This window comes from Vipera ursinii, assembly GCF_947247035.1.
Source record: "Vipera ursinii genome assembly, chromosome: 2".
Lineage (NCBI taxonomy): Eukaryota > Metazoa > Chordata > Lepidosauria > Squamata > Viperidae > Vipera > Vipera ursinii.
The window spans coordinates 121,388,302-121,409,190 of NC_139513.1; the positions used below are offsets into that span (position 1 = coordinate 121,388,302).

The 20,889-nt window shown below is 39.6% G+C and overlaps 1 protein-coding gene across 1 annotated transcript in view; it reads left to right on the forward strand.

The window, feature by feature from the left end:
- The window catches only part of GRIN2C (glutamate ionotropic receptor NMDA type subunit 2C), a gene marked incomplete at both ends in the record, with an annotated part of 56,207 nt that extends 35,601 nt beyond the window's left edge, over positions 1-20,606 (forward strand). The window contains 6 exons of the mRNA XM_083353399.1: positions 4,382-4,507; positions 8,329-8,558; positions 10,263-10,423; positions 11,855-12,042; positions 14,971-15,203; positions 19,056-20,606. Of these exons, the coding sequence (XP_083209525.1) occupies positions 4,382-4,507; positions 8,329-8,558; positions 10,263-10,423; positions 11,855-12,042; positions 14,971-15,203; positions 19,056-20,606 (2,489 nt within the window). The remainder of the gene's footprint in view (positions 1-4,381; positions 4,508-8,328; positions 8,559-10,262; positions 10,424-11,854; positions 12,043-14,970; positions 15,204-19,055) is intronic.
- Positions 20,607-20,889: the final 283 nt, after the last annotated feature.

Genomic DNA, 20,889 nt, shown 5'->3' on the forward strand with positions numbered 1-20,889 from the left:
TCAAGCTATTCTCCAAAGCACCTGAAGGCAGGACAAGAAACAACAGATGACAGTTAGAACAATTAACCAGTGGAGCAACCTGCCTCCAGAGTGGTGAATGCTCCAACACTGGAAGTTTTTAAGAAGAGACTGGATAGCCATTTGTCTGAAATGGTATAGGTTTTCCTATCTGAGCAGGGGGCTGGACTAGATGGCCTCCAAGATCCCTTCCAACATCATCATCACCATCATCATCATCATCATTATTAGTATTAGTATTAGTATCATTCGAAGCCTCCTTGAGATGTGAATTTTATATCAGGGACTTTTGAATTGGGATAAGAGGAAAACATCCACTTTCATACTGGAACTTCTTGAACAAATGTCAGAATCCCACAGCAGTGGCTAGCAATGAAACAGACATATTTTCTAAAAATATGTTATCAAGGTCTCTTCTTACCTCAATAAATAATATTTGAGGGTGAGCCTATATTGTTACTTTAACAATATTAACTTGTGCTATATGTTTTATCCTACATGATCCTCTATCACTTGGAGGTTATAATTAAGGATTTGATTTCATTTCCATTGTGTGGTAGTCTAGCTTGTGGCTGTTTCAGGAGAATATTCTGGTTTTTTGGTTGCATTCCCATCATCCCAAACCAGCAGAGCCATGTCTATGGAGATTCTCAGTCATCCAGGTCATGGTTGTCCCAAAGTACTTTTTTCACGAGGCAACTGTACTTTCTTGTTTTTCTTTGAAGATGTTTCGCTTCTCATCCAAGAAGCAAAACCACTCTTAGGCCACTCTTTGAAAGACAGCAAATTCCACATTCTGAACAGAGACGACCACTGGTTTGAAAGAGGGGTCAAAGAGGCCATTTATGTCAAAATTGAACAGCCCTCTGTCAACAGAGAGGGAGAGATACAACATCATCTATCTCCAGTCTACAACACAATCCTTTCAGCAGTTCCAAGAAGGCTCCACACCCATTTGCAATACTCAGGTAACCCTGACAACACAGATAAGCCTCCAGGTGCCATCCACTCGCTAAAAGAATGCAAATGACCAGATGTCTGCAAGGAGTATAAATCCTGCCATTCCCCACCATCCAGTCAGAGCTGAAGAAGCTTCTTGGATGAGAAGCAAAATGTCTTCAAAGAAAAACAAGAAAGTCCATTTGCCTCATGAAAAAGCATCTTTGGGATGCTTTAAGAATCTTCTAGAATATGAATATGAATCCTATTCCAATATTTCTTTGCTTGATCACATGTCCACATAAATGATAAAAAGTCCCTTCTTTACATCTGCATTTCCAGCATTCATTTAAAACACCTTTATACATTCTGGATAACTTATCTGATGTTAAATACCAATGATATGTCATTTTATAAAATATTTCTTTTAAATTGTAATTTAATGTAAATTTTAAACCTTCCATCCACATATTCTCCCATTGTTCAAGCTTTACATGATATCTAGAGTTCCCTCCAGAATCATGCAGTGCTTTATATATTCACTTTCCAAATTCAAATTCAATAATGTTTTATAGACCTTAGCAATGATAGGTTCATCACTACCACATAGTAGGATTTCCAAATCATTTTTAACACAGTCAAAGCCATAGCTCTTTTTGTCTAATTTAAATATTTCTTTCAGTTGTAAATATGTAAACCAGCAGCAGGACTATGGTGTCTTTTCTATGCTATCCTTTTGTATGCTTCACTAAAGCAATATTTACTTTCCCATTTAGTCTATCTTCAGGGTTCTTTGCAGAACAATACTAAAATGACTTTGGAGCCTCCTTCCCTTCCGTCCTTTTTAAAAAAAAATTGGCTTTGATTGTCTAAATGCTTATGAAAATGTTTCAACCTTAGTTCCTTGACTGCTAAATGTTAGTGACAATCTTGTGCCATCGGCCTATCTTCCCTCATCCCTTGCATACATTTTTCATGTTTATCTGCAGAGTAACCTTTTAGTGAGTGAGTGTTTCTCCTATTGGGTAAATCTCTTGTTCTCTCCTTTTTGTTCTCCTATCAGTTTAGGTTTTATTTTTTTCAAAAATGCTATATATAGCAGAAGTGTAGCAAAGGTCTCTCCTCAGCGGGTGCATAAAATCAACCCAGATATGAGGTTGATATATGTCTGATTTGTTCTGATTGGAGCTAATGTAAGTACACCCCCCCACACAGACACACACATGTCACTTTCTTTTACTTGAATTTCTTGTAGTCTGGATTCCCTGCCTTGAGTTTCAACAGAGAAAGGGTGAGGATAGATTCAGGTTTAGCTTCCTCTGGGATTTAACTTCCACTTGTGTCTTCAGGGGCATGCCTCTTCTGTCTTGGAGATGAGGGATGTATCTAGACTGCCACATCTCACAATTAATCATGTGGGACATGTGAGCGCAGCAAAAAAGTATGCAGCTACAGTGTAAATGCTTGTTTTTTGAAATGGGAGCCTTCTGTGAGATCAGGACCTGCATATCAAGCATCATACTGACATCCTTCTGATTGTGAGTGACAGCCCTCTGACAGCACAGGGAGAAGAGAAAAGAAAGTTGGGGGAAAAGGGAAGCTGGGAATTCTAGGCTCTCTTGGGTCATCATGAGCACATCTATCACAGCAAACCATAGCAGCTCTACTTGCAACATATAAGTGAATGACGTTACATCCACCAGAGTCTTATGTTAAGAGTATTCTAGCTCAGTCTTTCCCAAAATTATATCCTGTGGATTCATTGGATGGGGAATGTTTGGAATTGACTCCCAACCTATTGGGAAGACAGCAGAGTAAAGAACTCTTTCTCTCTATATAAGTGGCACTGCTCTAAGTTTGTGCAGAGGCTACTTGGGAACTTAGGGGTAAATTTGGTCCCTCCTGTTTACTTGAGTCCATTCTGGTATTCAGTGGATAGTTTGGATTTTAATGTTGCTTCTGCCAACAAACATACTTTGAGTTTGTTCCTGGAGAAGCATCAATTCATGAATTAAAAAGGCACTTCTCTGTTATATATATGCAAGTCCTGCTTACTGTCTGACTATCATGTCAAGGTAAAATTCTCCATATCCATCTAATCCATCTAATCCATCCATCTATCTATCTATCTATCTATCTATCTATCTATCTATCTATCTATCTATCTATCTATCTATCTATCTATCTATCTATCTATCTATCTTCTTTTTCTCTCTATGCTCTATATCCATTTATTGTACAATCTATCTATATCCATCTGTCTAATTGTCTATCTGTCTCAGTTTAGGTTCATACCGGTCGGAACAATCTCTATTGATTCTTGTCACCAACAATGTTTTTGAGTCGTTTTTAATTTTGTTATTACCAGTATTCAGAAGTAAGAAGAGGTGCATATGTTAATTATGCACAAGAGGGAGACATCAGCAGATATGGAAACACCCACACACCCAATACAATTTGGTGGTGTATAAAGAAAATCCCAAATTCCCAAATGAGAAATTAGTATACTGGTCCTTCAACACAGTTGACAGCAAGGGGTTATGAGGGAGAATGGAAAAGAGGGGGAGAGGCTGCCCTTGAGAACCACTCGGAAGCTTCAGCTGGTACAGAGTGCAGCTGCACGAACACTTTTGGGGGCTTCCCGATACTCCCATATTACACCTCTCCTCCGTGAGCTGCACTGGCTTCCAGTTGCCTTCCGAGTGAAATTCAAGGTGCTGGTGATGACATACAAAGCCCTACATGGCGTGGGTCCGGATTACCTACGGGAACACCTACTGCCAGCGTCAACACCCCTCCGTCCTGTGCGCTCCCACAGAGAGGGCCTCCTAAGGGTGCCACTGGTAAGAGAATGCCGACTGGTGACCCCCAGGGGGAGAGCATTCTCGGTGGGTGCGCCATTCCTTTGGAACTGCTTGCCAGCCGAAATCCGGATGGCCCCCGACCTTCGCACCTTCCGGCGTGACTTAAAAACCTATCTATTCCAGCAAGCCGGCCTGGCCTGATAGATTTAGGGTTTATTTGTTTTATTATTGCTTTATTGTATACTTACTTTGCTCTGTACACCGCCCTGAGTCCTCCGGGAGAAGGGCGGTATATAAAACAAACAAACAAATAAATAAATAAATAAAATAGAGTATGTGGGGAGGTCATGTCAAATTGCTTGGAACAATAAATTGCAACAGTTTTGTATTCCTTCCACGTTACAGATCTCATTGTTCACGATGATGTAAAGTTATAAAAGATGTGATGGGAAATATTTTTTTTTATCTCAGTAGACATTGCATACAAATTTCAGTTTCTGTTCCTTTGGTTAAACTTTCAATAGGAAGAATGTATAGCTTGCGGTAAGAGTGCATAAACAAATGATTTCTCCTAATCAATCCTGTTGTCCTGAGTTAATTGGATTCCTCTCATCTTATAGAGCCTTACAGCCCGGCTGTGTGGGTGATGATGTTTGTGATGTGTCTCACGGTTGTTGCTATCACAGTCTTCATATTTGAATATTTCAGTCCTGTTGGCTACAACCAGAATTTAACCAGTGGCAAAAGTAAGTTTCAAAATGGCTCAGTGTGTGAGTTGCATTACTTGGGTAGTGGGGGAGGTAAGACAAAAGGCTGGATTATTCTTTTATTAAGCATTTTCCTAGCAATAAAATAGACCAAAGAAGTCCAAACGTTCTTGCCTATTGGCCTTTTTCAACCACCTCAAGAAGAATGACAGCCCAGACTGAACAGAAAGATTTGAAGTAAGCAAGGAATGGAAAAAATATAGAGCATGCTGTCTTATGGTAATCTACTGTATTAAACCACATGCAGAAGAGAGGAGCTCTGCAACTGCAAAAGATATTAGCTTATAAATACTTTCTCTATTTTGCATGGAACCCATTGCAGTTCCTGCCAATGAAGAGTCATACATATCTGCTCCTCCCAGGATCCCCTTTTGTCTGATTCCCAGGATAAGAGCTCTTTGGCTGTTTACATACAGGGATGTGCAGCTCTTCAGAGCAAGTGTGGACTTACTATTGGACCTCTGCATCTTGGACATCTATTTCCCTGAGATTGTGCAACTGCCATGTAAGCCTAGGCAATGGCACCATGTTTTGAAGGAGGCACCAGCAAATGTAGCATATCTGCCAATACTTATTCTGAAGTGCTGCACATGCCTAGTTAATAGGATCATTTTTCACCCAGTGGCAAAGCAGCAACAAAGCAGTATATGACATTAATTTATTTGTAATTGTTCCCAGATTTGTATATCGTAAGTGCAAACTTGGCAATTACCATTGATCTCTAATACTTCAATACTTGAAGGGCTACCACAAGGAAGACGGGCCAATTTATTTACCAAAGCACCTGTAGGCAGGGCAAGAAACAATGGATGGGAACTAACCAAGGAGAGAAGCCACCTAGAACTAAGGAGAAAATTCCTAACAGTGACAACAACTAACCAGTGGAACAAATTGCCTTCGGAAATTGTGGGTGCCCCAACACTGGAGGCTTTTAAGAAGAGACTGGACAATCATCTATCAGAAACAGTATAGTCTCCTCCAAGAGCAGCGGGTTGGACTAGATAATCTCCAAGGTCCCTTCCGACTCTGTTACTGTTACCTCATACACACATGGGTAACAGATAAGGAAACAAGAACTTACACATTAGATTAGAAGTCTAGCAAATCTTGGGTGAGAATCTAAAAGTTGTTCAAAAGCTTAAAGTTATTTTTTATACCTCATTAAACACTGAACATACTAGATTTCAAGAGACCAAATCTGTTACGACTGAGTGGATTATTTTTTTTAATGAAAAGAGCCATCTAAAAGCCTTTTGGGCAAGCTATACAGACCAATGAAATGCAAAGAAGAACAATGTTCAAATGCATGTATAGAACTGGAAATGTCAGAGAATGGCTTTTCTCACACCTGTATGATTGCTGCAATATCTCCTAAAATTCTGACCTCTCTACAATAATTTAAAAATTCCTCTTTGAATCTTGTAAGTAGACCTATAAACACCATACCCTAGAGACTGTTTTGATTTAATCTACAGTGAAAAACAAATCACATGGTAGGTTGTACTTTATTTTTTTGTCATTTTGACCCAGGCTGCTGCTAAGCCTTGTGTGAAAAATCCCTCCATTCTAGGCCTGGTCAGTTCTTTGACAATATCTTTGCCCCTGAACTGTCATCAGCAAGCTAGATTAGCCTGATCTTCAAAGGTGCCTGTAGGTTTCTTGAGCAGGGTTCTCCAACTAATAGGTCCCACTTCTTAGAGATGTGGAGAGCTTTCTCACTGCTGCTTTTAGATGCAAGCTGCTGTTGACCTCTATCCTTGATAAAGCTTATATGTCCTGACAGGTGGATAATGAAAAGGGTATGAGTGGGATGAATTCCTTCCGACTGCCCATTGCCACCTTTGTTCAGTCATCTCACCTTCCAGAGAATTCTCTGAATTTCTCACCTTGGAAAATTTGCTGTCATTCAGAGATCATAGTTAAGGATGCTGGAATGAGATGGCAAACTAATTAGGAGGAGATAAGAGCCCAGAGTGAAAATAAGCAATCTTTTTTTAGCTTCCATCATGTTCTTTGGCAGGGTGAGGGACACCTGGATGCTCCTGATTGCTTTATTGGAAAACACTCTCTCTCTCTCTCTCTCTCTCTCTCTCTCTCTCTCTCTCTCTCTCTCACACACACACACACACACACACACACACACACACACACACAGTATTTTGCATTTTCAGATTGTTGTTTTCATTGTTGCATTCTTAATTTAAAGCAAAAAAGACTATCCTAATACAAGAAAAAATGAAATATTCAGAACTTGAGCCCACCACTTTGTTTCCCTCCTTCTTAGAAATTGAAGGAATCTCCATACCAAAAATGTCCCATCATGATTTTTCAAGACTGCCTTCCTTCCTGCAGTTGCATTTTGGCTGTGTGTGTGCAGAGAGGGATATCACTTTCTGTATTACTCTGGGTTGCATGTACGCCAGCATCATCTCTTTTCCCCCCTCTCTCCTCTGACTCTCAGTTCTCCTTTGCTAACAGTGTTTGCTGTCCAGAGACTACTCCAGGCAGCTGATTATGGTGGTCCTGCTCCTTCACCCTCTCGGGGGACTCCAATGCATAGGGGCAGTGGTAGGGTGTGTAACACCAGAGTAGGGGCCTGGCTCAATGCTGGTCAAAGGGAAATGGCAAAAAACGTAGCCATTAACTTTTTAAAATTTAATATATGTATGTTTAGTGGCATACAGAGTACCATTAAGGCTAGGCTTAGAGGATTTCTATGGTTCATGTATTCAAGGACTCAATGGCTGATCTCTTGGAATACTTAATAAACCCTTAGGCTTAGTTATTCCAAAGAATTTTGCAAAAATGTTCCATTATTATTGTTTGATCAGAGCCACATGTATTTTCACGGTTGTAGATAAAGCTACCTACGCTTAAATACATGGGAGAAACTTCTAACCACCGTTCCCCCTTTTTAGGGCAGCATGACAACCAAATGTATGAAAGCAAAATCAATCCAATCTGCTTTTACTAAACAGCAAGCAAGCAAGGGACACTGAGTCAAACAACAGGCAGAGATCTTATAAAGTGGATTTCGTCTCTCAAACGTTCAAGGAGATTATCAAATTGAAGATTCCAGTTAAGGGGCCAACGGGAATTCTGATCAGATGTAGAGCTAGAATAGTTGGGGGGATAATTAGAGAGAGGGTGAGCACATGTATCTGGAGCACAGCCACAATCTTCGGTCCTCTCCACACACCTGTTCTTTTTATCCTCTTGTGTCCCAGCAGCAAATCTCACCTTTTCTGATTTAGCCTTTCCTGACTGACTCTGTGCCTTCCCTCCTTTTCCCCTCCTTTTCTCCAGAATAGTCAGCTTGTAACCCACAAGATTGATAAGTATAATTGACCATCCCAAATAGCTAGGATTTTTTTTCCATATCACAGCTGAATTGATCTTCTGATTCTGATGTTCAGCTCCTGTTCCCTAGTTTGTCTTTCTTTTGCAGCTGCTAAATATTTCTGGCAATTTCCCATCAGCTAGCAAAGATAAACCACAACGTTTAGCTTTAGTTCTAAAGAGGCATAGTTTTATTTCCAAAAATGTGCCTTTAAGTGTTAACTTGTGATGAAAACAGTACAGTAAAGCAATTCAAATTCCAAAGTACACTACTAAAAATGCTCATTTTTTTAAATTTTTGCATCAATGAGTGAAAAGTCTTCAGTACTGCAACCCTCAGGTGGCACTCATTATACTGAGGATGAGAACCATCCCTTACAATTTTATTTTATTGCTAACAGATCTGTTTCTTATTTGAAGAAAGCTTGCAAGTCATTCATTATTTATGTTCCTTCTTCTAGAGTCTGGCGGGCCATCCTTCACTATTGGCAAGTCGATCTGGCTACTGTGGGCTCTGGTTTTCAACAATTCTGTTCCCATTGAAAATCCCAAAGGCACTACCAGTAAAATTATGGTCCTCATCTGGGCCTTCTTTGCTGTCATCTTCTTAGCCAGCTACACTGCAAACTTGGCAGCATTCATGATCCAGGAGCAATATATTGATACCGTCTCTGGGCTGAGTGATAAGAAGGTAAGCAACAGTGATGATTTATTAATATGATATGAAGGTGGTAAACAACATTAATGACCTTGGAGTAAGTTACCAGAAAGGTCAATGGTAGCAAGTTGATGCCTTCCATTAATCCCCAAATCCCTTGTTATCGGTCATGCTCCTTGGAGGTGTACATTCAAAGTATGGTTTTGAAGTTTATTGTTTAGGTCATGGTTTAGGATGTCGATGATAATCAGTGAAGGTTTGTGAAGTTGGATTTGGTTTGTCTCCAGACTCATTTTGATCAAAGGTCTAGGCAATGTGAGGCACAACAGCGATAACTGCTCTGCTATCTTCCTGGGAGCTCACAGAGGTTCATGCATCCATGGGGCTGGTTAGCAGCCCTGAAGACCCATCCCCTTCTTTTAATTAACATTGGATTTTAATCGTCTTTGTCTCTTTTTAAATGTTATTTAAATTGATAAATACATCAATAGTACAAAGAGCACACTGGTTCGAAATAGATTTCCAGATGTAATTCAAAGTACTTGTTATCACCATTAAAGCCCCGCATGGCACAGAGGCAGGTTACTTTTGGAATAGCCTGTCTCCAGCAGTTTCAACCAGGTCCATCAGGGTGGGCTGACAGAGTCAGATGAAGAGGTGAAAAGAGGAATCAGCCTAGAATCACTATATAGCCACAAAGTCCAACACTGCCCCCCTTGACTGTCGTTGATCCTTATCTAACTCTAAGCAGATGCTGATCATTCGTTGAGAAGATTCACGTGCATAGGCTTTTAGCAATAAATCAGTTAAATTGAACATTCAGGTGTAGATCTTTCACACCTGACAATACCCTCTCTGAACCAACTTCATCTTATGGGACCCAGGAGACATGTTTCTCTACTTCAGCGCCTGCCCCTTGGGACAGCTTTAGTCCTGAGTCCTACAGATGACCAGATTCTGCTCTAAAAGGACAGGATAACCTGGCTTCCTCGGGTATTAGGGCCAAGATACTAAAGCCCAGTATATATGACAGTGTGTGAATTGCTGATAATGTGTGAATTCCCTTGGTTATATTATGTTTATATTTTATTATTATTTAATATTTTATTATTGCATTCTATATAGCTTTTTAAATCAGTTTTTATGAACACAGTTTTAATGCATTATTTGTTAGTCACTCAGATTTAATTCTTTCAGATCGATGGCCGTATAAATTTTCCAAATAACATCACATAAATAAAATGGGGGGAAAAAGTCAAAATGCAAGACACATGGAGACCACTCAGTTGTCTTTCATAGGCATGATAATTGTCAGAACCTGACAATTACTAGCTTTTTTTAATCATAGGAAACTAGTCTTTGGAGAACAGCTGTGTGAAAACTCATTTTTGGATAACAGCAAAAGTTACTAAAAATAATGGTCCCTGTATCTATAGCACAATAAGCAATTTTCTGGGAAACCATTTGTGCTCCTATATTTGACTTTGATGTGAGTGAAGATCACAGTTTTTCTTTCTTCATTTCCTTGAATGTATCATGACTCTCTGTAAAAAGTAAATGGAACAGTGTGGCAATTTAAGTTATCAGCTAAAATAAAATAAATGTGTACATAACCTCCTTTTTCAACCTGAGGTTATGTAAAATGGAAGGTACAGAAGTATGCACATAGCTCTTTCTGGGCTAGACTCAGTGCTGAAGAAAATGCACAAACTATTTACTTTTGGTCTTCCTTTCCAGTTCCAAACACCTCAAGAGCAGTATCCTCCATTCCGATTTGGAACAGTTCCCAATGGTAGTACAGAAAGAAATATCCGGAGCAATTACCATGACATGCATTCCCACATGGTAAAATACAACCAGCGCTCAGTGGAAGATGCTCTCGTCAGCCTCAAAATGGGGTAGCTTTCTGTTTCTTCATCCTCAAGATTTCTCTGTCCAATGGCATTCCTAACCAGATCTGATTAGGACAAGATTGCTAATCCTTTTGAAGTAACACCAGCATTGATTTTTAGGACTTAGTCCTGTCAAATTGTAGTAATTACTTTGTTTCGGTGAGGAAAATTTACATACCGTAGGTACTCCAATTTGAGCAGGCTGTATCTACAATTACTTTCAAATAGTAGGTACATTTATTGAGTATAACACCATATTGGAAGGGGCAGCCTATGGTAGTCTCCTCATGTGCTAAGAAAGTCCTTGATGCCCAAACTTTCTCTATATATCTGGTGTTTGTGGCATTAAATGCAATGGAACTTCTACCAGTCTTCAGCCTACAGATTGCATTTTTGCATGCTGTCATATGACAATCTTGCTCCCTTCCCCATCTGAAAATATGCACCTATAAAGAGGCAATCGGATGTCTCCAATAAAACGCTCAGAACGGAGTTCCGGCACCTTTTTTGGATGGAAACTTGTAGGGTAGGCAAGGCGGGTTGTATGACACGTGTGAGTTCCGGCACCTTTTTCTTTTACAAAAAAAGCACTGTATATATATCCTGAGATTGAACTGTCAAGTCTTTGGTGCTGTCTGAGCTTGGTTGTTTGCTTGCAGACATTTCATTACTTGCTAGGAAACATAATCAGTGCTAGTGAGTGTGGGGTTTGCTCCCTATTTATATACAAGAGCTTGCCTATCAGTATTGGTGAGCATGTGATGTTCTCCTTGGTAGTTCCTTGATTAGGGTTTTGGTAGTGCCCTGAATAGGATTAAATAATAATCTACAAAGCAAGAATTAATTTACAATTAAGTCTGGTGGGAAGCCCAACTGATAACCTATTTGATGAAAATGCTAATGGGATGAAAGATGTCTTGATGAGGTTCATGTACTCACCTGGCCTATGGGTCACTCTTTCTATGTGAAGAATGACCCTGTAGTTCTATAGTCCAGCTGAAGTGGCAGAAAGTGCACCCTTGATACAGGCATTCTCTGATCAGTTCAAACCCAGCAGTACCTGATCTGCAGCAGGATTGTGCATGCTTTGAAAATGATTTGGAACAAGGGCTTTGGACCTCACCTGAAGACAGGTGTTCGTTAACACACACTGACTTTTTCCCTGGCTTTCAAGCCAGCCTGAAGGAGCATTGAGGTTGCCTTGAAATGTTGACGTGTCTGAGAAGCCTGAAAACAGGTTAGACTCCCTTAAATAACAGAGACATGCTAATACCTGGTCAAAGTACAAAGCACTTCTTCAGAGTCATTTTAAAAAACGGGCACATGCCTATTGTCTAACACAGCCTTTCCCAACTTGGATGGAGTCCCTAGTTTCCTTCCTGTTGTGTTTCATAGCAATTGTTCCCTAATCTGCCTTCTCTGTGTGCTTGATTCCAGAAAGCTGGATGCTTTCATCTATGATGCTGCAGTGCTCAATTACATGGCTGGCAAGGATGAGGGTTGCAAGCTGGTAACCATTGGCAGTGGGAAAGTCTTTGCCACCACTGGCTATGGCATTGCTCTCCAGAAGGACTCAAAGTGGAAGAGAACAATTGATTTAGCTCTCCTGCAATTCCTGGGAGATGGTGGGTCATTTTCTCTCTTAGTTACACATTGCTAGCTAATATTTGGGAGAAATTATTGCTGCATCCTACTTGTTTCCTTCCAGGGTCACAATGATTTGCCAAGTTCAGAGTAGAGCTTTCTCTTTATTATAATATACAGGGGTAAAACAAAAACATAACAAAAGACCAAACATAAGAACCAAAGGAAAAAAGAAAACAAGATATTATATTACATATACTGTAGACAGCATGCAGTCCATTTTTGAAACCTTGATCACATGGAATAATACTGATGATTTTTTTCCCCATTACACTAGTCTGTTTATAGGTAAAAAGTGAACATGTATCACAGGTCCAAGACCGTAACCTTGAAACTGCAAGGAGCCAAAATCTAAGAATAAACTTTTTTGTTACACCTCAAGCTTGGTAAATCCATTGGTCTTCATATATGATAAATTCCAATTTTTTTTTACTATAGTTGAAAAATACCTGCAGAACTTTATTATTTATCTTTGTGGCATATAAAAGTATGGATATTGAATAAAAATGGAAGCTAGTGAGACATGCCTGTAAGAGGATATGAGTAAGTGTCCTCTCGGTCCTTCCATGCCATGATTTGTCTTTTTTACACTTGCATTTCCCAACTCCTTTGACAGAAACAAAGCAGGTTTAAAGCAGCATCTGCAGCATAGGAAGAGGGCGAATACTTTCCCCAGAAGACAAATGGCTACTCCCCACTCTTTCGGCGGTCATTTGCAAATGTTCTGTTCAGATACAAATTAAAATTGAATTATAAGATGGAAATAAAAGTAGCTCCAAAACTTCAGCAAAATGAACTTCATTAAAATGGAAAGGAATTACCTCAGCTATTTTTTTTTCTATTACAGTAACACAATGGTTATGAAAGGCATCATTAGTTCTTATTTGGAAACCTAATATATGGGCTAAATGTTGTCCTAGACACCAACATGCATTTTGCCCATTCTGTATTTTCCTCAAAATTCTGGTCCTGAATGTTGATGACGAATTCCTTAGTCATTGGAGAAAATGTTGAAAAGTTTTTGGAAAACTGTTCTTCTCTGTGAAGATTCATATTAGATCAAGCTGAACTCCTGGCAGTTCCCTGAAAAGGTCTTTCTCTTCACTTCAGGAGGAGTTAAATTTTCCACTACTTCAGCAGCTTTAGTAAGTGGCTGATATACTATAAGTAAGCAGGCAAGCATGTGGTTATGCATTAGAACTGGGAAGGTTTAGGGGATGTTTTTTATTTACCAGATGTAGAAGGAGACTAAAAGAAGAAGAAAGTAAAATAAATATGCCACCTACAGGAACGGCAATACATTAAGAAACCATCTTGAGATCCAAACAGACAGAATGCATCTTTCTCCGAAGAGCTATTATTTAGCTCATATTTACTGCCTAAAAAAAATAAAGTATTCATTTTCACATATGAATATGTAGTCCTCGACTTATAACAGCTCATTGAGTGACCATTTGAAGACCATTGAAGCACAGGCAAAAGTGACTTATGACCATTTTTCACACTGTTGCAGCAACCCCATAGTCACATGATCAAAATTTGGATGCTTGGCACCTGGTTCGTATTTATGACAGCTGCAGTGCCCCGAGTCATATGATCCCCTTTTGCGACCTTCTGACAAGCAAAGCCAAGGGGAAAACCAAATTCCCTTAACAACCGTGTTACTGATTTAACACCTGTGGCAAGAAAGGTTGTAAAATTGGGGCAAAATTCATTTAATAACTGCCTCACTTAGCAACAGAAATGTTGGGCTCATTTGTGGTCATAAGTTGAGGACTCTTTATATGGAGCCAGAAGGCATCTTGATCCGAATGGAATCTGAATGGAAGTCCTATTGCAATTCCTGTTTCTATGGTTCTCACTTGCCCACTGTGCAAACACAGTGCTGAACCAGGCCTGCCTTTAGATCTAACCTCTCAGGGTTCTCTGACCCGGCAAGCATGAGCACTGGGCACATTCTAGTTATCAGCAGTGGCCTATTCCAAATAATAATAATAATAATAATAAAAAAAATCACTGACTCCTGCTTGCTTGGATGCCATTCCTGTCAAAGAGATACCAAACTAATGTAAAGGGAAAGATAGATTTAACAAACACACAATGCATGCGCGCAAGTGACTTTTATATATTCAGATATGTACTTCAGCATTTGCAGGTTTTACAGACATCTCTGGTTGAAACTATAGCTTTGTTAACAGACTGAAGGATTCCATATGGAATGTGCTCCAGAAAATGTCTGCCTTGGAAACTTAGAGATTTATTCTAGCTCATTCTAATTGTCTGTCAACTTAATTGAGGGTACCACTACATTTGGGGCACAGAGCTTCATGTGTTTTGCTTTTAATCTTCCAATTTGAATGAGAAACCGGCAGTCAGGATAATGAGCTGGTCACTCCCCACTCATGCTGTTCCACTGATCTAAATGGCTGAACCCGCCAGGTGCTTGGCGGTTGTGAACTCCATGGGAGTGAGAGAAGATGATAGCTGCACTCTTGTTCCGTTGATCACTTGCACCGCCTGGAAGTTAAAACACGAAATCATCATTGTGTTTTGCCTACATCATTAGTTCAGCCACATAAATGCAGAAGTAGAAAAAACAAAAACAGGCAAATACGAGGCACTGTAGGAGAAGAAGCTACTAATAATTTTTTTTTCCACCTCAGATCTGGCTATGCTAAAATGGTCACTTTGCACAGACATTTAAAAATTAATAGCAAAAAAACCTTTTCAAAACAAGACTATACTTCCCCCCCCCTCTCTTTTCTGTGAAATTCATCCAAACATCTTTTTTCCCCCCTCAGAAATGTGACAGTTGTTTCTACGAAAGGGGTGATGTTTGATATCAGATGGTTTCGTTAGCTAGAAGTATACCCACTTCTACCCTTTGTCTGTTGCGTGCTGTTTTGCAGGTGAAACCCAAAAACTGGAGACTGTGTGGTTGTCTGGTATCTGCCAAAATGAAAAGAATGAAGTAATGAGCAGTAAGCTGGACATTGATAACATGGCGGGGGTTTTTTACATGCTGCTGGTGGCAATGGGGCTGAGTTTGCTTGTCTTTGCTTGGGAACACCTGGTGTTTTGGAAGTTGCGGCATTCCGTGCCCAAGTCCCACAGACTTGATTTCCTTCTAGCTATAAGCAGGGTGAGTAATGCTCCTGCACGGGCAGTTTGTTTATTTAATTATTTATTTTTATTGCATTTGGGTGCTGCCCAAATGCCATCCCTTCTGAGGGCTCACAAGTGAAAGCATTATTATTATTATTATTATTATTATTATTATTATTATTATTATTATTATTATTATTATTAGTTTTTATTAATTAATGAATGGTGCAAATGAAGGTCAACACCAACTAAAGAACTGGCAGTTGTGATTTCAAATTTTGGTGTACAGATAGTCTTCAACCTGCGACCACAATCAAGCCCAAAATTTCTGTTGCTAAGTGAGACAGTTGTTAAGTGGGTTTTGCCCCATGTTATGGCCTTTCTTGCCACAGTTGTTAAGTGAATCTGACTTCTTCATTGGCTTTGCTTGTCAGAAGGTCGCATAAAGGGATGCCATGATCCCATGATGCTGCAAATGTCATAAATACATTCTAATTGCCAAGCATCCGAATTTTGATCATGTGATCATATGGATGCTGCAACAGTCATAAGCATGAAATGGTCATAAATCACTTTTTGCCACTGTAACTTTGAACCGTCACTAAATGAATGGTTGCAAGTTGAGGACTACCTGTATATAAAAATAAAGATAGGCAAAGATAACAAGAACCAGAGTGGGGCGGAAAACAAATAAATCCACACTATTCAAGGAGAATTCATTCAACCTCGGCAAAGGCCTGGGAAAAGCAGCTGACTGTCCAGGTCTTAGGTGTGGATGAAAGTGCTGGCCTGGAAACCAGAGAGTTCTGGTCGTCTGTTAGGCATGAAAGCCAGCTCAGTAACTTTGAACCATTTACTCTCTCTCAATCAGACCCTTCTCACAGAGGGGTTGTTGTAGGAAAATTGGAGGCGGGAATATTATGCAAGCGGCCTTGAGTTGCACAAATAAAAGTGGGATACAAATCTGATGATCATCCTAATCATAATCAAAATTATTCTCCCATTCCCCAGGAAATACTCTGCATTTTTAGGGCTACTCTTTTGTATAAATGTTGATTAACAAGGACAATTTAAAATGTTAATTCATTCATTAGATTTGTGTTCTGCCTACTGTTCAGTTTCTCCAGCCGCAACAACTATTCTGAGGCTGAGTTCCACATACTGCACTAAGCGGTAATGTATGGACTCGGCTGCTGTGATTTATAAAACATGGCTTATAGTTCAAGACTTTGAGTGGACTCCACCAACTGTGTTTCATCTGGTAGACCATGATTAAAACATGGTTTAGCATGAGGTGTAAAACCACCCCGAGAGATAGATTAAGCTGGATGAGAGCAATTCCTCCAGCATACCCGTTCCCAGTTCCATAGCCTCATCACTTCACTGCATGCTATTTTCTTGATTTTGGGGGTGACATCATCTTACAGAAGGTAAAGTTCTACGCTAAATTTGACTCTGCATATTAACTATCTATATTTTAGGGGGCTTTTCTTCTTTTCAACTTTTATAATAATATAGAAATGGTTTTGCATTAGGTCCCAAAATGTATACCTATATGAATTATAATTTTGTATCATGAAAACAACTCAGTGTAATCTGCTTGCTATTTTTTTTTTACTAAGGACATACTGAGCACTGAGGTATAACTTCACTAATTAGCTACCATTTGTAGATACTATATTTTTTTGAAAATACATTTTTCTTTTAAATGAACATAAAATAAGTATGTGGATGAAAAAACAATTTAAAAATTGGCTCTACACACCAGGGCATCTAGCAAAACATTAGTGGCATCATCAATGTGTTCAAATGCTCTAGGCTGTGAGTTGCCAAGACATTCCCTCAGAAAGCCATTTTGTGGCTCTTGCCAATGGGAGCTTGTAAAGCTTGCCAATGGGAGCACATATGACACTCTGTTTTCCTCTTTAAAGGGAAATTAATTTTTACTTCTCATATTTCGATTAAAACATTCTCACATCATTGTGTGCAAGAGATAGGAGATTTGTTGTTTCCCAGAGAGATCCACAACAAAGAAGGTGATATTGAATGCACTAAGGGATAAATTGTCAATAGTCTGTCTGGATTGGAAATTGTGATTAAAACACCCAAAGATCCTTTGGAGCAGAACTGGCTGGGAATTCTGGGATAAATTTATGGCAAGATGGGTGGTAAATAAATTTAATACAGTAAATAATAATTTAATGATAAATAATAATAAATTTGTTTTTCTCTCAGTTCCTTTGTCAAGTTTGCAGCTTTAGGTCTGTCTCTAGTCAAAGTGCTGCTATAAATCAATTAAACCCAGCTTCAGCTAACTGATGCATAAGAGGCAAGCTTATTTTGTTACTCAATCATTTGTTCTTCCCACATAAGGCCTCCTGCTCTCTGTAGGTGTTTTAAATCTTATTAACCTTGTGACAGCTTAACTGCTTAGCAAGAGTTCTCAAGAAATTGTGTGAGTAATAGTAGTCTGATTCCAAACAACTCAGTCATTCTAGTAGGTAGGAAGATATTTTGGCTGTCTTCACTCACAACAACATGAAGAGCTTCAAATTATTTGTGATTGTTTTAAGGCAATACAGTGCTTATACAAACTAAAATGATTGCTAGTTCAGATGATGTAGTAAAATCTGGAAGTTGACTATGAGAATTACTTCTGTGTATATAAGACTCAAGGATTTACACTGTTTATAACTCATATTTTTAAGAACAACTTTTTCCATCCACTATTTCAACTCTGGTTATTTTGGTTTTCATACTTGCACCAAGCAGAGCAGTAGAGGGTTCTGGTGTTTGGGCAAGTCCCAAAATATTTATTCTAAACTGCTTTTGGAGAGTTTTCAGTCTTACTAATAATCCCCTTCTAACAAACATCCCTAGTATAGATTCATGAGGTGGGATCTGCTGTCAGAATTTCTAAAAACAAATTCAGAAAGATGCCATTAATATTAACTTGTGTGAAATGTATTTGAAAATAAAGCAATGAAAAAACAGTTTCCACAATTACTAAGAAAGAAAACAATCATATTTATTGAATTTATTTGCTTGTTGAGTTCTATTACATTTATATTGTGTGTGCATTTTCATGTCTTTCTCTCTTTTGCATTATAAACACCTTAGCTAAGCAATAAAAACACAATAAAAATACTTATGTTTCCACTCATGCGTGAATAGAAGCCAGACACAATATAACTATTCATAGAATTTGAGTGAGTTTTTGCCTATTAAAACATACATTTCCTGTTATTCTTAAATGCTTTAATGCCTAAATTAAACTCATGTATCTGAGAAGCATTTTCTGAATTCTAGTTACATGAAATTTCTTAACCAGCCGCTAGATTCATTGCGTCTCATAACAATCATTATTAGGGTCCTCAAGGAATATTTTGCAAAATTTAATTAAGCAGCAAACACTTTAAAATACAGAATGAAGACAGTTATGAAGCTAACAACTAGAACACAAGATTCCATACTGAGACATAAAGAGAAGATGGCTTCATTATACTACAACATCTGCCTGAATGAGCAGCTCATTGTAGAAGAGAGAACAGTTCTTTCCAATCACTATTTAGTGAGCTGTTGGATCTTCATTGTGGAATCAAGATCTTCCACATAAGACCAACAATTGAAAAGAATTTTTTTTAAAGTTCTGTTCAATCTCCCCTAACTAATTTCAGTAGAAAATGCTTTCTCTGTATTCCTATTTCAATGATGAAGAATCTGATAATGCAGGTTTATATGGTTTTAGCATTTAGTTTTGCTCAGATAAAAGAAATTATTCAATATTTATGTCCTGTCTGTGAAAAAAAAGTCTAGCTTAGTATCATCATGGATCATTCCTTCCCAACATAGTTTGTCATTCTTTTCTTGTTTCATCTTGTACTCCCAGGGTATTTACAGCTGTTTTAATGGAGTCCAGAACCTGGAAAGCCCCGTTCGTGTTTACAAACCAGATGTCACTGCTAACTCTGCTCAAGCCAATGTGCTTAAGATGCTGCAGGCAGCCAAGAATATGGTATCAACAGCCAGTGTTGAGAACTCACTGGAAAATGCTACACGCACTATAGAGAATTGGTCTAGTAGGAGTGAAAACTTCCAAACAACTTTCTCCTTAAGGACTCCCCAGTTTGTGATTCAGAACACTAGTGGGTCAAACAGGCCAGCTCAGTTCTCCAACACTACAGCAACTGAGAAGCTTGGGAGGAACTTTCCACCCTTGCTTCTGGCACCTCAGCAAACTGTGGGACCAGCCAGTGAAAGCTGTGGAGAGACAATTGAGCACCCACAGATTCTTCATCCACTGAAATTACGAGGCAACTGCTCTGAAGATAAGATTATTCCGGCTCTTGCTGCGTACCACTCTCCACAGTATGTGTTGACCACTTCTCAGGCGAACCTCAGAAAACACATTGGAAGTTCCCTTAGTGATGCTCCTCACTCCCCAGTCAGGACTCTTCAGGAACTTTCTCCACATAACCATAAGTATAAGCTCCCCGTGTCCAGAGGCCATGGGAAACAAAAGTTCCACCAGAATGATCACCTGTATAAAGAAGGCGAGCAAAGCAGTGCAACCCAGGAGTCAAGGCTAGCTTTCCCTTCTGAGAAGAAAAAGAATTTGGAAACTCACTACTTGCCTCATCCCTGTATATATAATTCCTTCCCAAAGGACAACAAAACTTGTAGACCCTTTGCACATAAAGAATACGACCCTCTAGAGCTGAGGAGAGAAAAGGAGACCTATACAGCTAGTCTTTCAAGATCAACCTTGAAACAGCATGAACAGTTCCATTCTCTAGGCCTCTGGAAGCGTCCACCAAAGTGTTCCAGTTCCAGGGATATCTTGGACTTCTTCCCCAAAGCTAGCCTGATCCCCAAAGCAAAAGTGCTGCCTGGGATCCATCATGGAGTCCCCCACCATTCTCCTGACGCCCTTAGGCCAAGCAATGCATGCAATAAGAAATGTATGCAGGCCAATGGTTTAAGTTGGAAAGAGAAACAGCTGCTACATTCACAATCCACAAGGCTACCATTCTATCGAGAGGCCTGTCTACAGAACGTCTCAGGCGTACACAGGGCTTCTTCAGCTGTAGTGCAGAAGCAATACGCGTATTTGAACTCATATCCAAATCTACCTGTTCATTGGAGAAGTTTTCATCCAGGCCCTTCTCACCTATGTGAACAATCCAGTGCCTCCCAGCACTGTTTCAGTCAAGCATCCTGGCCCCCATGCAGCAGGGATTTCTTGGTCCGTGCGGAGGGTCAGAGGGCCATGTACTTTAACAGCACACAGAGAGACTGCAGAAATCAGAGCAGGGTTTATCCAACATTTATTCAGATGGCCAACACAGAGAGGAGAAATACGTTGACAACCCCAAGGATGCACAGCCCTTGTGCAAGAAGATCGTGGAGACGCATATCTAGCCTAGAATCTGAAGTCTGATCATGGAAAAAGGTGGGCATTGGGTGGGATGGGGGTGGGGAGAGGATGACGCTAAGAGTGCCTGCACTTGATGCATAACTTATTGTTCCCATACACAAGAAACCACTTCTGTGGGGCACTCTAGAAATAGACTCGTATGGGCAACTGACAAACCATCTAAACTATCCATCTCCTTCTCCCTTGTATAACTGTATCAAGAAAAAGTCACGGGTCTCTTCCCTACGCACAAGAGCAAGTGACCTTTCTCTCTTATCTCCTGCTGGAATTAAGATCAAAGCAACAC